This window comes from Hippoglossus hippoglossus, chromosome 10, assembly GCF_009819705.1.
Source record: "Hippoglossus hippoglossus isolate fHipHip1 chromosome 10, fHipHip1.pri, whole genome shotgun sequence".
Taxonomy (NCBI): Eukaryota; Metazoa; Chordata; class Actinopteri; order Pleuronectiformes; family Pleuronectidae; genus Hippoglossus; species Hippoglossus hippoglossus.
The window spans coordinates 17,379,822-17,396,912 of NC_047160.1; the positions used below are offsets into that span (position 1 = coordinate 17,379,822).

Sequence of the window (17,091 nt, forward strand, 5' to 3'; positions counted from 1 at the left end):
GTCTGGGTACAGTGATGTTGAAAACTCTTCTGCTCAATCACACTAAGATAATTTGCCTAATGTACTTAACAGTGAACTGTCAAGGTATGAACTGCAACACCCAGTCAACCAATTCAATTCTATTGTGTGTGGCATCAGGATGTAGTTATAAAAATGTGTGTGGGGGATGAGTGTGTGGGTGTTGTGGGTGTGGACGAGGATTTTTAGGGTGAGTAAACTGTAATGGAATCCAACCTATTAAGCTCAAACTGTAAAAAGTATGTGGGGAAAATTTGTGGTAAGACAAAAAATACATGGAGTAACCAACAAAAAAAGTGAAGTAAACACAAAAATAACCCACGCTATAAGAAGTAAATATACATAAATTGAATAACAATTTCATTCAGCAAAATGGGAATACGTGTAGAGCAGACTTTTTCCTGATAAATGATGAAAGACAGAATAGGTGTATCATGTAGGTATCATCAGAGACTGTGGTCAACATGTTGTAGCATATCACGATTAGAGACATAGCGAGAGTGTCATCATTGAATTCCTGAAGCTTGAGTCATCTCACACTCACCTTTATCCCAGATTCCCTTTAAACCATCCGGCATGTGTGTCCTGATAGGTACAGGGTGTGATATTTGAGACTCAGCACTTCAATGGCTCAATGAGCAGCAGGTATATCCTTTGTAAAATGACATACTCCTGACAGTTTTGGTTTTCTTTCACTGTGTCTATTCTCATTGATAGATTAAGTTGTAACCCAAAGTGCAGCGTTTCAAATAGGTCATTGATCTGCAGGGTTTTGATCACGTTTCACTCCCAAATGGAGACTTTCTTGGGTTGACTTTTCAATTAACTTGGGGCTTATTGACAATCCATATTCCCCGGAGTAGCATTCACAGTAACATGAGACATTGGTGCAACAGTCAGCAGCCAGGGGAAACCAGCCTTTGCCGGGAACTGTGTCCCCAGGGACTGCAAGGTCAGCAGCCGTTGACGGTCTAAGCTCGCCAAATCTACGGCATGCAGTTTTTTGAATCTTTACTAGGAGCTATATTGTGCTTGCAAGTAAAAAAAAGTCGTTGGAACGGATGGAGAATTAAATGAGCAGCTTTGTGGAAATTGCCTGACTCATCTCCACAGGCATGCATGCACATTGATGTGGTTTTCAAAGTGAGAGTGGCTGCCAAACCCCTAAACACAATTAGGCACATGCACCCAACTTTGGCTAAACTTTATGATCCATTTGGTAACTGTAGTGTAAACTTCATACAACCTTGAAAGTGATTCATATTGAAGACATAGGAGTATTCACGTAACATTTTTATGTTCCTACGGTTTTTCAAATAATAATAGTATTAACTGTCATCAGTCTTTACAGCTATAATGAATGAAATAGTAGTTTTATGTTAAAAGGGTATTGGAGAACATTTTTCTTAAATATAGTCACCTTAATATAATATAATATTTAATATCCCTTTCACTAATTCACATTAATATAGCTATTAGAAGGTTACTATATACATACAGTACAATACACATGTTTTCATTATAGCAAGATAAGATCCAACATCAATATGAAATTGAAAATGAGCAATTGTAAGTGGACTTAACTTAAAAATAATAAATTGTCTCAATTTACATGAATTTCATTATAAAAGATTAGTATATTTCTTTTAATTCTCGTACAATATTTTACAGTGTAAATTTAAAGTTAGTAAATTCATTTTGGCAGCACCACATGAGTTTACTAAGTGATATATTGAAGTAAAATGACATTTAATTGATAAATAAAAATGTTGATAATCCCCAATAAGCACTGGAAAAATGTCTATTTGAAACCACAAAGAGTAAACTAGTCTTCATGAATTTTTTTTAATTTATTTAATAAAGTGACATTTTCAACAGTAAGAAACACTATTAAAACTAGTCTAGTTTGATCCACTTCCTATTAGTTGGTTGAAATCATAACAATCGCATCCAGTAGAAATATAAAATGTATAAAAGTATTTTTTTCAAACTGCGAAATTTAGTGTAAACACAATATGTCATATGTGACATCACTTCCAGCGGAGTAGGAAGCAGCAGTAATATTTCCACGGGTGAAAACAGAAGTTAGACCAGTGTGAGGCCATGAGGTGAGGCTCTGCGAGGAATCCCTTGTGTTACTCTCAGGAGGAAACTCTCACCAAATATGGTCAACGACGTCACGAGGCACGTGGTCATATTCGTGAGAGATTCCAGACAGCACTATTTCCAGTAATGGCAGAGGGGCGTGGCAAAACTACGGTCCCGCTTTAAGAGTTTACAACTTCGCAATCGTCTCCAGACTTTGTCTTCAAGACGCGTGACTCACGAAGAGGAGACGTTCTGAGAGGGGTTTTAGGAGTTTTGAATACGATTGGAAAGGAGGACGAGGCCATTTCTTCTTCCTTGTCCCCCCGTGAGGACGAAGCCGTTTGGACTCTACCGATTTACCGCAAGAAGGTGGGCTTGCCCGGAGTTTGAATTGACACGCGAGACTCAACTCGAAAGTACTTTTTTTTGTGAGGCTTGAAGGGTCGAACATCCACAGCCGGGATCGATTTTACCCTCATTTCACAGGAGAGGATCTAACAGAGAGGATGTATCGAAACTTTGGGAACGAGGGACGAGGGCACCCGACGTACACCGGCTCAGAGTCCAACCCTGGATCCCTGGGAAGCAGCAGCACGTCCACCACACAGGAGCAGGTACCTCCATTCAACCAGGAGACACTTCACATGAACATCACATGAATGAAAACTGTTCAACTTTTTAAAAAGACGTGAACTTTAAGTTAGAATAACACAGTAAACAATGTAATACTGTTACCACTGATCACTTTTGTGTATTGTGTGTAGTTGATAGATAGATGTACTTTACTGATCCCAAATTGGGAAATTATTTAAGTAACAATAACAATTAAACATAACAATATACTGTTAATGTGTTATAACAAGTTTAACTCATTATAAATATATATATATATATATATATATATATATATATAAACATTATAATGATCATTTTCATCATTCATCTTCATAACGTTTGATTTGTGCTGTTTTTACAGAAGTATGTCATGGCAGGCAGTGGTCAGTTCGTCCCAAGCCTCAATGCCATCACAACCAGCCAGGACCTCCAGTGGCTGGTCCAGCCCGCCCTCATGCATCCACCGGGCCCTTCAAGATCACCAGTGCCCCCTTACCCAACCCTGTCGGGGGTACGGCCCCTGGGTCCACCACATTCCCAGTCCCACCTTTTCAGGCCGGGGGTGATCAGAGCTGCTGCCAACCCTATGGCTCCGACGAGGCGCAGGAACGATGAACATGTGAGAAAGTAGTGAGATAATATAGACTGAAACTTAATGAGTAATATGAAAATCCAATGACACATTCTGAAGAGAAACAGGTGATTATGGATTTTTGTTTCTTCTGTTTAAAACATTATTGTCAATGACAGAATATGAAAGGGCCCTTTTACTTGAGGGGGACACAGATATCAAGGTGTGGACAGAAGCACAGTCATTTCTGTGTAAGTGGTGTGTAATATCTTGTCATGCAATGTGTCACTAGTATTACATTTTGTATAGACTTGTACATTAGATTAATAGCTTTTGGAATAAGAAGATTATTGTTATTTAATACCTCATTTAAATTATTAATTTTGACTCCAGGGGCGAATGCACTTTGTTTGTGTTCTTTTTCTGTGTTTACTTTGAGTCGATGTTGACTCAGTAAAATTATCACCTGTGACGCACTGTTTGCAATGATCTGCTTTGTGTGAGCAGAGCAGTGTAACGTGTCAGAGGAGGAGAACAGGGTCATTAAAACATGACCCAATACAACACCTCAAGAAATATAATTTGTTGGTTTCATCAGACACATGTTGGCACACATCCCTCTCGCAATCTTGTTTCTGGAGAGGTAATTTCATGGTACAGGAAGTGGACTGTCACGTGACTCACAGGGGCAAGTCATTTTCGGTGACTCACAGCCGAGTCATAGCTGAAGTGTGAGGGTGACTCATCATCTCAGAAGGGCGGGAAATATGGGATGAGCGGTAATTATTCAGTAGGTCGCTGGATGAAGTCAGAGCAAGGGTGTTACATGGGCACAAAGGCTCAGACATTTCAAAACCTTTCAGCCGCCATGACTGTGGTGACTCACAGCACACACATGGTGGTAGTATTTCTCCTTTGTCATGTGGCCGGTGGTGGACTCTAAGCACGTCTCACTGTACATTTGAGTTTCGGCTAAGTTATTTAAGTTATTAAAACATTATATTGGGCCTTGAGTTTATCTTTCATTTCACTGTGTCAGAATAACCTGCTCAATGTATTTTTCTCTTTCTCATCAAAGTTATCCCAGGAAGAGGTGGAGAGACGCAGAGTAAGAAGGGAGCGGAATAAAATGGCTGCGGCAAAATGTCGCAATCGCCGACGGGAGCTCACGGACTCGCTGCAAAGTGTGAGTGAACATTGTACAAGATGTCGTAACATTAAAACCTGAGAGAGAAGCTATTGGTCTCTGTAAGGCATGAGTACAAATTTTAATGTGTCTGTCTTTCTCTGTTTTCCTCTGCTGCAGGAGACTGACCAGCTGGAAGATGAAAAGTCCATTTTACAGAAGGAAATTGCTGAATTAGAAAAGCAGAAAGACAAGCTTGAGCTGGTCCTAGAAGCTCACCGTCCCATCTGTAAAATAGACTCTGATTCCGATTCTGACCCGAGTCCATCAGTTTCCTCTTTGACAGGCATCAAAATAGAGCCAAAAGACTACAGCAGACCTGCATCTCAATTTTCAATGAAGATGGAGAAGCCCAAACCAAAGATAACCATCCCGACCAAGCCTGCCACATCATCTGCCTCTGCTGTTGTCACTGAATCCGAATCCCTCCACACCCCGGTTCTCACATCTACTCCCTCACTAACACCATTCACAGCAGCTATGGTCTTCACCTATCCCTCTGCCTCCAATGACCCCAACGCCTCCACCACATCCCATGCTGCATCACTTCAAGGAAATGTCCATCACTCTCATGCCCCGCAGACCTGTGGGGTGGCTCATCGTCGCAGCAGCAGCAGCGGCGACCAATCGGATCACTCCCTGCACTCGCCGACCATCCTCACACTGTGATTGGCAACACCATGATCCTGACAAAACACTAATGTTCGTGTGTGTGTGTGTGTGTGTCACAAAAAAGGATCTCTGGGAAGCCTGACAGCAATGAAAATGATGATTAGGGTAACCATTTCAAAATGAACTTAGTACATCTGCTTCATTTCATCTCTTTAGAAAGTTGATTCTGTACTTAGATAACATGCAATTTAGCGGCATTATCAGGAGATGAATGTTACACTCTGTTTTAGATTTGATATAAATATACAGACTTTATATTTCTAACTTTTAGAGCTATAGAATGAATATGTTTGAGTTTGAAAGAGTTTTTTATGATGAAAGAATTGCATGCAGAATATATATTCACATAAGGTTTGTACAAGCCTTCTATTAATAACTGATAACACCATCAAATAATATATAAAACTAATAATCCATATAAAATAATTATACGCATGTATAATGTTGCGTTTGTCATGATTTGTGACATAGTTACGTCATGTCATGTAACACTTTATATAGCTCCTCGCTAAGGAAAATAGAGTACTGACAAATAAATGGGTCTTATTTTTATATAAACCTTTTTAAGAATGCTAATATAGTCTATGCAAACTATTGACCACTAAGGCTGGGCCATAGGAGTTAACACAGATTTCATAATCATGTATTTATTTTTGAGAGTGTAATATATATTTTTTGGTCATGTTTTTGTTTTCTCTGGCAGATGAGCTGTTTGGGTGGGCAGTGCCTTACTTTTTATGTTTTGTCAAAGCTACTACTTCACAGAAAATAAATAAATAACAAGTGTTCATAACTGTGTGGAGATTGTGATGATATGAAATTGGCTGTAAAACAAACAAGCCACAGGGTGAGTAGGCTGAAATGCAACATAATTAATTCGATTCAGAACGGATCAGTGTTAAATACAAGTGATCACTGCAACACTCGATGAACCCAAACTGGAATATGAATAATGTAGATATGAAATGCATCAATTAACCCATTTGTTTTTTATAACTGATTGTTTCATGCACGTAATCAACCATTGATTGAAATTGAAATCATCAATTAATGAAAACAAAAAACAAGACATGTTAAAGACAAAACCTTTGGCTTTAACTCTGAGAAATTCTATTTGGCTTATATTTTGTGACAATTGACAAACTGTGGCCTCTTTACTGAAGCGTTTGTCAGCATTGCAGCCACCAAATGCTCAGATGATTCTATGTGCCCATCAACTGTGAGCATTGAATTCACTGTTACTCAGTTCCCTAAAATGAAGCTGATCTCTTGCTGAAACATACATGGTTCTGAGGGCAACGGATCACTCAGCTAAAAAGGGGTTAGAGAGAGAGAGATGGAAAGAGTCGGATTGAGAGCTAGAGAGCATGTGAGAGGGGGAAAAATCTGTGTATGCTGCTGTCACAGGACGTCTGTGCATCACTAAGTGGGTAAAAGCATTACTGCCTTCTTCAGCTCCACAGACTAAAAATAAAACTGATGAACATCCATAAAGTCAGTCTGTGTGACATAAAGGGAGCATCAATCACGCATAGATGGTTCAGACATGAAGGTCAGAACAACAAGTGCAGAAATCAATCCTTCGTTCTGTGTCATATGAATTTCAACGCTTGTTTCGGCAAAGTCAAGCACGCAAAGAAAAAGGCCAGAACAGCACAGAGTGTCATACCCACTGTATTTAAAGCTCTCCAATGCACTACGAGTACGAGCATAGCCCACCAATAAAAACAGCTAACGACAAAATAAAACCTTTTCTAATCCATGTGCAGTAGCTATGATTTAAACTGAGATCGGTTAGTAATGCTAGTTCATACAGATAAATCAAGATAAAGAATTGCTCAAAGTTAGGAAAGTTAAGATCCCTATATAATGATACAGGGTAAATACAAAGCATGAGATACAGAGGAGAAATCTGACTAATGCGAAAACTTAAACAAACTGTGATATGCTAATTAAAACATCAACAACAACAAGGTAATAAAAACATGTCCGACGAGTGACTTTAAAGAGCTGGGCTTGAAGAGAATAGAATAGAAATCATTAAAACTTGTAGACCTTCCAGTTTGATAAAAAGAGTTTCCGGTTGGATTTTTATAAAAGTGTCAGCACTTACTCGGTTCAGCTCTGAGCGAGGTCCAAGGACATTAATCGTGTCTTAACAAGTGTGCTGGCTCTCTAGCACGTTACATTACCAGCAGCGGCCCCGCCTGCAGTAAACCTGAAGGGCCTTCAACATCAGACTGCTTCACAGGCCTGTACAATGTGTCACAATCATCATGCACATATGGCACTCCAATCCTGTCCTGAGGAAGAGAGTGCATAAAATATTACACATTATTGGGCATCTAGCAAAAAGCAAATATCAAATAGTTTTCTTTTTTTCTTTATCACAACTCATCAATGTCAGTGCGATTGGAATTAGGACTAAATATGGCTCAAAACTGGATTGAAATGAATCTTTGATTGAAAGACCCAGGGTAACGCTGTCCAGTGCAATAGAAAAAAGGCTTCTACCAGTGTAGGCTAGTCCAGTGCATGAGATAAATTTATATTTGTGACCCACTTTTTTGGTCCCATTTTTTTTCTTCCAACAGACCACTGAAAAGGGAATCCCCCCCCCCCCCCAAAACAGACATGTCTTTAGAAAAACACTGTAAAATTTAGATACATTATCATCTGGCAAACATCTATTAAATGTCTTTGTAAAGTCCTAAAAATGTCTCTAGTGAAGAATCTTTGTCCAGTGGCACACATATCACTTTTCTGCAGCATCCAGGAGGCCCTAATGCTTTTTGCACCAATTGACTTTGTATTGTCTGGCAAAGCTTCTGTCTGTGTGACACATCCGTCGTCAGTCATCCGGTGAGCACACCAGGTGAAGCTGGTCCGGGCTCCCCACGCTGCCCGTGCTCGAGCTCCCGTCCCCCAGGTCCCGGGCCACCATGCAGGGCAGGTTGAGCTCGGTGGAGCCGCCGGGGCTGGAGTCGCTCCTGCTGACGCACTCCTCCTCCAGCACCAGACACAGCTCCTTCAGGTCCAGGTTCTCCTTCACCAGGCCGTCCTGCATGCGCTCCAGGTCGGCGAGCTTTTTCAAGTAACCGCCCAGGTCCTCCCGCATCACCTTGGCGGCGTGGTGCCCGAACAGCTGCCACTCCCGGGCCAGCTTCTTCACCTTGAGCCGGTCGTCGTCCAGGAAGCAGCACAGGTCCCGCAGCTCCACGTTCTCCTCCTGCAGCCGCTGGTTGATGACTTTCAGTTCCCTGATCTCCAGGAGGTGTCCCTGCAGCTGTTTATTTACCTCCTTGATCAGCCGGCCTCGCTGGATGAGCGCTGAGATTTTCTCGGACTCCTCTTTACGCAGCCGGCTCACCAGCTCCTCTTTGGAGCACGCCAGCAATTCCTCGTCAGACATCTTTGACAGCTCTCTGTTTATTATCTCACCCTCGCTGCCCATTTTCTATGAATAAAAAAACCTACACCTACAGATGGTACCTGAGAATCTATAAAAAGCGATGAGATGGCGATGCCTCACTGCTCAGTCTTCATCACCACATCCTCCTCTTCATCTCCAGGCGGTGTTTGGTGGATGGCATGTAGCCTATATGCGATCCCTTGCAGCACCGGAGGCCAGACCCAGGCAGAAACATGTGATTTCTCTCTTCAGATGCTTCTCTTCACTGCGCCGCTGCCTCTGTGCTGTTTTTACGCAGAAGCCAGTGTCTGCTCTTAATGAGGTCGCGGATGAAAACGCACCACGAACCCTCATTAATGTCAATCTGTCATCCTCTCAACAGCAGGCTGCGTTCTCCAGCAGGCCTCCAGGAATACTACTGTCCTTGTTTTACCTCCTCGAGCAGGATCCGGTCGCCTTGTGGGGGGTTTGTCGTGCTACAAAGGCCCCGGTCGATCCACGGAGGCTTAATCCAGCTGCCTCAGACGCACACCCTGCAGATGTTGTGGGGTTTTTTTACGTCGCTGGCATCGCCTCATCCGGCTGCGCTGCGCTCTGCTCCTCGGCTGAATGAACACACTCCCCCGGTGGCTGCAGGGCAGAGTCCGTGTGGTGCAGCAGCTTCTCCACTTCGTCCCTTCTTAGGCGTGTTGTTGTTCCAAACGTGCCATTGTTTTAAATCAAAAGAAACAAAACAAATCACAATCCAACGCAGCCCTTCAAAATAGACGCACCGCCGCTGCTCATCCTCTGGGGCTGGACTGTTACCACAACAATGTCCGACTCCAACACTTTCACGGCTCTGATTCCAAGTCAAGCTGCAAAAGGACCGGATATCTATTTCTATGGCCTTCAAGATAAAAGCACCACCTTATTAAAGTTTAACATTAGAAAGGAGAACGTGCTGTATAATGTATTTTAAGAACATGTTTAAGTGAAAAACAGATGTATAATTTATCTTAGCTTCTATTTGAATCGATGATATTATGCTGTTTTGTCATATTCCTCAACACTTTAGCTTTTATTTTGTGTGATCTTACCGGAACCTGCAGTTTTCATGACGATCGCTGCCTTGATGCGTTGCTCTGACAGCAATCAGAGATATTTGTGGTTTCCTCTGAGGTTTCCAGTGGCTCTTCCACACACCCAACTGATGGCATGGCGGTGAAAAGACGCAAATTGTTGTGGGCAGCTCTGCGATCAGGCTGAACTGACTCCATCCATCTGAGTCACACTGTGGAAACAGAAAGATGTGGGGATGGAGATCTGCTCCATGTGCGCCCTCAGTGAGGATCTTTTGCGCCCCCATTTGGATTTTAAAAACACACATTTACCCCCATATACAAATATATCACAACAACATGGATAAGCTCAGTTTATAAAGGAAATGAGCAGGAAAGGGCAAATTGAAGCCACTTCCTCTGGGGTGCTCCCATCCTTAAATATAACCAGTTCTTGGTGAGAGACACAGGGATCCTCTGTGTATAGAAATGTGTGGGATATGGTTAGCTACAGTGACACAGGAGTGACTCCTGGATGTGCTGCTTTCTATTAAAAGCACACTGGTGGAAAGTATGACTGAAACTCTTTTTCCCGTGGTTTTATTCTAAAGGATTTGAAGATCTGCTCCATGTGCCTCCAGTGAAGAACTTGTGCGACCCCATTTGAATTCAAAACCTGGATTTACCCCCATATCATACAGTAAAAGCACATAGGAAAGGCTTACTTCCTCTGAGGTGATCTCATCCTCAAATACTATAATACTACTATTAGTTATCTGTCCCCACATGTTTGCAAACACATAAGCATCCTGTAGGTCTTTCTTTAAACAGAAAGATGTGGGATACAGTTGGCTTCAATGTTCCATGAGTGACTCCTGGATGAGCTGCTTTCTTTTCAAACACCACTGGCGGAAAGTGTGACTGCAGCCTTTTTTTTTTCTTTTTTTTTCCACGGGTTTATGCTGAGGCATTCAGCCACATCCTTCCGCCCTCTGTCCCACCTCCATTGTTTCACTGAGGCCACAACAATGCAGGGTGTTAACCGCGCAAGGGGGAGCCGGGGCTGGAATCAGGGTGTCATGTGAGGTTATAGACGTGGATGTGCGGCGAGGGATCCGACAAAAAGACATGTTGACGAGGTCGTTTTCTCCCATGTTTTGGGTTTTGAAGGACACATGCAGAAGCACAGAAAGGGAGGGTGCGCAGGGGGATTTACTGGGGATTTATTCAGATTAATCGCCGGAGGAAAAGAGAGCAGATTGTGTAAACGCAGGCAAAGCACATGTATGCTGGAGGGGGCCTGGTGCTCACACAGAGGAGCCTATCTCTGATCTGACACAGTGTACATGCTCAAATGAAAGGCCAGAGATCAACAATGGAGTCCTGTCAAATGTGCCGGTGTAACTTGAGTCCTTAAATAATCATCTATTGTTATTTGATTTTTGTGTCGCTGGTGATGCCTCACTTACTTTGAACTGAGTGACAGGATTTGGGTCTGTTGTAAATCGATAGGTCCTAATTGTGGACTCTTTTAAAGTTATTGTATAATTAGATAGTTATTATATACAACCGTCTTTTTGTAAGTCACCAGGTTTGGTTTCAGGGGTGTGTGTGTGTGTGTGTGTCTAGCTACACAAGAACAACATAAAATCTATATATTATGAATAATGAATAGCAATATAAAGTGTTCTTTATTCATGGCCTTACCCTAATGTATGTCAGATACTGTTCATCGATCGTTTAAGTTTTGATTATGCCATTCACTGCTGATGATAAGCAATAGTATATGACATTCGAATATAAAACTCATGATAGCCTTTTGTTAAACATTAAGGAACATAACAATTAAAAAATGCTATAACATAAGTTCATTGCAGTCCGGAAGACAATAAACAAAGTCATTATCTAAAATGTCAATATGGAATAATTTAATTCTAAAGGCGATATTGGTGGTACACACATTTTGGAAAAATAACAGACAAAGTAAAGAACAATGAAATAATTCACAGTCAGATTTTTTTGCTGTGTGATCAAGAGGTTATGTAAGAGCAGTATTGGAGGAATTAGTCAGATCTTAGCAATACGCAGAAATACTCTGTACAAGTAATAATGCAGCCAAAGTTTTATTTTAATGTACAAATGTATTAAAATCTACTTGAGGAACCCAAAAAATCCAAGTTCTGATTAGGTAGAGTGGCCTATTTCCACATAATACATAAATTATTATTTGAATATAATGATTGATGCATCACCATGTACATCAGTGATGTCATCACTTCACTTCAATTTGCAGCTAATGATTTTAATTCCTTTACATGTATTTATTGATATAGTCTTATTTTAACTTGCAATAACACATCCTAATTCACTTGTTGATTAAAATGTTGTGTCTATAATTGGAAACTGCTAATTAAGTATAATTACAACTCACTACAATTATCAAATCTTTACAATATTTATCTTTGGATTCTAGTGAAGTAAAAGTCAGCTGAAAACAGAGGAGTACTACAGTAGTTGAGTAAATGTACTGCGTCGAGGGCTGTGACGTCACCAAACCGGAAGTAGCTGCTGGACGCCTCCTGTTGTTGACACCGCGGAGCCTCGATGCTACAATGACAACAGCGTGTAGCCACGTGCTCGTGTTTTGAATAGAAACCTCAAAGACCCGAGTTGTCTCCTCTTCACACCGCCATGTGCATTTGTTCCTGACTGACCGTGTTATTGTCTGGTTGTCTCTTCAGCCTGTGCCCTTCACGTTGCTCTGCAGCTAGCACAGCAGGCTAATTTCCTGTGGAGGAAGTTAGCTTCTTACAGAGTCATGGAGAGTCAATTTAAACCCAGCTCATAGAATTAAACGATAAACCCCGTGGTGTTTGTTTCAAATCTAGTTAGGACAACGCTCTGGACAAGGTAACATATCAGTATGTTGTTTGTGTGAGTGTCAGATGATTGTTGATGGCTGCTTGAGCTAAAACACTTGATGTTGATCACCACCTGACCTCTCTTCTTTCCTCGCAGATGGCAGTGGAGCTGGATGTGTTCGTGGGTAACACCACCATCATGGATGAGGAGGTCTATCAGCTCTGGTTGGATGGACACACAGGTAGGGGTCTCAGCGTGGACCTGTAGGGTCACAACGTGCTTCACGAGGGTGTGGATGCGATGATGAATATGCAGGAACTTGTACTGAGTGCTGTTAAAGATTCAAGAATTCTTACTTTCATTCCAAAAACATGTGGTACGTACTCGAGAGGGAACGAAACCTAGTAGTGAGGTCCCAGTAAGCAGCAATGACCTAGAACACCAGGATCTAAAAGCTAAGAGAAAGCTGCTAGATATTGTGAGAAATCAGGGTTTTGTGATCCCAAGTAGCCACACAGTAAATTTTAGGCTGTTCCAAGATTATAAACAGGATAGAAAATAAAGAAGCAATGAGGCTGTCACAAATTTTTCAGTCTTTTTCTACACTTATTTCAGTTTTTCACAAGCCAAATGTAAGCAACCAGTGAACTAAAGCATCACGTTTAGGAAACTAAAAGGCTTCTCGGGGAGCACATACCTCCCTAAAGGCTCATGCCCTATCTTGCCATCTGCATCTGCTCCAAAATTGAATGGGTTCTCTATCAGGTCATGCCCCACTCGTCCAATTTCATGGAAATTATTTCAGTAGGTTTTGATTAATCCTGCTGAAAAACAGACAAACAGAGGGAACAGAAAGAGAGACAAACAAACAGTAAAACATAAAGATCTTGATGGAGGAAACAAATTGGTAAGCAAATAATGCAACTGCAGCATCCATCTCCACATCCTGCACATTATTGGCAGCAAATGTGAAGTTGCAGTAGTAATTTATTCCATCTTAATATTCATCCAACACCAGTAGCTACAATAGTTCAAGTTTATTTAATATAACTTTTGAACTATGCTTGCTTTATTTTATTTTTTTCCAACAGTGAATGATGCAGTCAAGGTACGGATGGAGGGAGGAGTGCTGGAGGAGTGTGAGGCGAGCGCAGATGTTCTGATGAGCGACACCATGGACCAGTACAGGACTTTCCAGATGTGCGAGCGTCTGCTGCACAGTCCAACCAAACTAGCCAATCAGCTCCTGTTCCAGATCCCTCCGCATCGACAGGCCATCCTCATAGAGAGGTGCAGTAACAGTGCTCTCATTTATCATGTTTGTTTCCTTACATTGTAGATAATAGTATATTCCTACAGATTTTAACTTTCCCTTGTGTTTCTTTGTTTAGATACTATGCTTTTGATGATGTGTTTGTCCGTGAGGTCCTGGGAAAGAAACTCTCTAAAGGAACCAAAAAAGACTTAGACGACATCAGTGCCAAGACGGGTGTGACACTGAAGAGCTGCAGACGACAGGTTAATACATTCTCAGTTCTCCTATTATCAGGTTTAAAGACTGGCAGTGCTCAATATTGCAGCTATGTGGATACATTTCAGTCCCGAAGCATTGATTAAGTCATAGTTCTGGTCTAAAACTCACCTCGTTGTAGTTGTTCTAGATTTGCTTTCTGTGAATATAAAATGAGCTGTTTTTTAAATTTTTTCTTTCAGTTTGACAACTTCAAACGTGTTTTCAAAGTAGTGGAAGAGCTGAAGGGGCGCCTGGTGGAGAACATACGTCAGCATTTTCTTCTCTCTGACAAGCTTTCAAGGTAATGAGTGAGAAGAACAGAGTACAAGACTTGCCTCAGTTTCGCTTTCCTAAATATTGGTATTTCTTCAGATCTGGCACCTGCACTACGAGGCAGGATTTGTGGTTAGCGAGGTAACTTCAGGTTAAACCCGGGGCATCAGTCTTCAATGAAGCTGGTTCACTTCTTACTGTGGTAAATCACCATGGTAACATTTGGTGCACTTCTAACCTGCGGATATAGCTCTAACTGACTTAATCTCCAGTCACAGTGTGTTTCTTCTCTTAAGAACTTTATTCATGGTTGTGATGATGTTTGTAATAAACGACTCTGCCTCTTCTATGTGAACCCTCTGGTGGCTGCATAGAGAAAACCCAGGATTATCTGAGCCAGTTAATAACCAGCTCTGTTCTATGGGACGGCTGATGTGAGGCTCAGTGAGGCCACTTAACAAAAACATATCTTGAATATGTTAAAGTTGCTTCGTAGTGCAGGCTCCTGGTTTGTTGTAGTTTTATGATGAATCACTACATGATTTTGACAAAATACCTCATCAAGGCTGATGTTCAGTTTTATCCAAAATCCACAAAGTTCTACCTGATAGTCTTGTTTTACTTTCCTATGATGCCTCTCCTGCTTGTTTCAGGGATTATGCCGCCATCGTTTTCTTTGCCAACAATCGCTTTGAGACGGGGAAAAGAAAGCTAATGTTCCTCACTTTCCAGGATTTTGCTTTCTGCGGTGGGCAGCTTATCAACAACTGGACCGTCGGGGCCGTGGGTGAGCGATAACTGTTGTTTCTTTTGGCCATTTTTGCCGACCTACGATGTGTGTGGCACGTAGACCATTTTTTAAACATTAATTCAATTGACCTGTATTGGGTTGTCTTAGTATGAGGGCTACAGAGTGATCAAATGTCAGTGATAAAATTAAGAACCAAAATTTATGTTAAACCTTTAAAACTATCTGACAGTATTTAAAGTAAATGTCTCACTTGAGAACTACAGGTCTGATCTCTGTTGGTCATGCATGTTGAAAAAGGAACCGTTACAGCAGTGCCTCTGTCAGTGAGGCCCACTGACCACCAGAGGTCCTCCGGGTTTAACTGGTCCACATTAGACTGAGGAGGAATTTCAAATTTGTAAGTTACATATTGAGAAAGTGAAAAAGGTTAACTGGATTTAGCAGGATCAGAATAATGATGTAATAATTCAATAACGGCAAATAAAGAAGTAACTCGCGATAATAGTAATAAGTTAAAATACCCATTAGGCTGATTTTAAACTGTGTCCTGACTTGAATTTTCTTTGTAGATAACATGGTGGAAGACATGGACGTCGATCTTGATAAAGAGTTTTTACAGGAGCTGAAGGAACTGAAGATTTTAATCGCAGACAAAGATCTGCTGGATCAACACAAAAGGTGACAGAAACAGAACGATCTAGATCATTTATGCTGAGTGCTGAAAAATGAACTGGTTTAATTTGTTTCCTCATTTTTCTGTTGTCTCTGTTCAGTCTGGTGTGTACAGCTCTCAGAGGAAAGACTAAAGCTTTTAATGAGATGGAGGCTAATTTCAAGGTGAGCAAGACTACACCCTCATCGTATACTGAAAATAATCGCTCAGTAGCTTCCACAGTAAAACCAGAAACCGTTTTCAAACTTAATTTTGTCTTTTTCTAGAATCTTTCCAGAGGCCTTGTCAACATCGCGGCCAAGTTAACGAACACAAAAGACGTCAGAGATTTCTTCATTGATCTTGTTGAGAAGGTTTGTGCGTTTTCAAAAATGTAGTTTCACATGTGTTGTAAGCAAAGGCCGGCCATCCAGCCCAAGTTTTCGGAGGCCCGGGCCAACTTTAAAGTCTGCCTTTTGAGACGGTGTGTAACGTCTCCTCCCCTCCCCTCCTCTCCTCCTCCAGTTTATTGAGCCGTGCCGTTCGGACCGATGGACAGCTGCGGATATGAGACTCTACCTCACTCACTACACAAACTCTGCGCACATACTCGACACATTCAAGTGAGTCAATGTGCTTTTATTCTGCAAAAACGTATCAGCCAGAACATGGCACCGACCCTGCCAATGTAATCAACTCCCCAGGGGGCAACATAAGCTAAAAATACAGCCATGATTTTGTAGAGAGTTTTGGGATAATTAACCAATAACTGAAAAAGGTCATACACCTTGGCAGTCAGTGAACATTGCTCCAACATAAAGTTGGTGTTTTCAAAATCCTCTCAAATATTGACGTCTGAATTCTACCAGTGGGTGCCTCCCTATCATGCCCCCCATTTCTTAAACTGTAGTTACCTTGTTTCTCATGCAAACACTCAGGAATGTAGTTTAGGGTTTACACAGCTCTGCACCACTACATGCTCAACAAAGACATATTCATAGAAAGAAGTGTCGACCCCCCTCATTACTCACAGTGGACAAAGATTGCCTCATTTACCCTCTTCATCCAGATTTCACAATTACAGTTTGTCATAAGACTCAGTACCTCTTTGACTGACATTCTAATCTCTTTCTTTTTGTTTTCTGCTCCTCAGACACCAGCTTGTGTGGGACAGATACATGGGCGTCATCAAAAGCTGTATCTTCAAAATGTATCACGACTGAAGCGTATTCGTTACCGCTCGCTCCGCTCTTCTCACTGCTATTCGTCTGGTTCGTCTGCTTTTATCTTAGCCCTTCGGTTTCTGCTTTCTCTGTTCGCTGATGAATTGTTTTTCTTGAGCTCTGTTATCGCTTTTGGCCTCCGAGCTTGCTTTCCTACTTTCCCCCCGAAGTGTCTGTAAATTTGGTTTCTAAATAAAATGGACGTATTGACGTCA

The 17,091-nt window shown here is 41.6% G+C and overlaps 3 protein-coding genes across 5 annotated transcripts; 2 read left to right on the forward strand and 1 right to left on the reverse strand.

The window, feature by feature from the left end:
- Positions 1-2,240: 2,240 nt before the first annotated feature.
- fosl1a (FOS like 1, AP-1 transcription factor subunit a) lies at positions 2,241-11,805 on the forward strand. Of its 3 annotated transcripts, XR_004615149.1 has the most exons (6): positions 2,250-2,720; positions 3,083-3,340; positions 4,371-4,478; positions 4,599-5,505; positions 11,155-11,157; positions 11,795-11,805. XR_004615149.1 is itself a non-coding variant. In XM_034597649.1 (4 exons), the coding sequence occupies exons 1-4, from the start codon at positions 2,613-2,615 to the stop codon at positions 5,145-5,147; spliced, it is 1,020 nt and encodes a 339-aa protein (XP_034453540.1). In that variant the 5' UTR covers positions 2,241-2,612; the 3' UTR covers positions 5,148-5,934. The 3 variants fall into 3 exon arrangements, 2 of the variants coding, with proteins under 2 accessions (XP_034453540.1, XP_034453539.1); XM_034597649.1 differs by lacking the exons at positions 11,155-11,157; positions 11,795-11,805 and having other exon boundaries at positions 2,241-2,720; positions 3,086-3,340; positions 4,599-5,934; XM_034597648.1 differs by lacking the exons at positions 11,155-11,157; positions 11,795-11,805 and having other exon boundaries at positions 4,599-5,934.
- On the reverse strand, positions 6,807-9,418 carry ccdc85b (coiled-coil domain containing 85B). The gene has a single exon (XM_034597650.1). It carries the CDS (start codon positions 8,602-8,604, stop codon positions 8,002-8,004), a length of 603 nt encoding a protein of 200 aa, XP_034453541.1. The 5' UTR covers positions 8,605-9,418; the 3' UTR covers positions 6,807-8,001.
- Positions 11,806-12,136: 331 nt separating the features above from the next.
- fibpa (fibroblast growth factor (acidic) intracellular binding protein a) lies at positions 12,137-17,089 on the forward strand. The gene is made up of 11 exons (XM_034597647.1): positions 12,137-12,512; positions 12,621-12,705; positions 13,556-13,754; positions 13,856-13,982; positions 14,178-14,278; positions 14,904-15,037; positions 15,571-15,679; positions 15,775-15,838; positions 15,941-16,027; positions 16,179-16,276; positions 16,807-17,089. Exons 2-11 carry the CDS (start codon positions 12,621-12,623, stop codon positions 16,874-16,876), a joined length of 1,074 nt encoding a protein of 357 aa, XP_034453538.1. The 5' UTR covers positions 12,137-12,512; the 3' UTR covers positions 16,877-17,089.
- Positions 17,090-17,091: the final 2 nt, after the last annotated feature.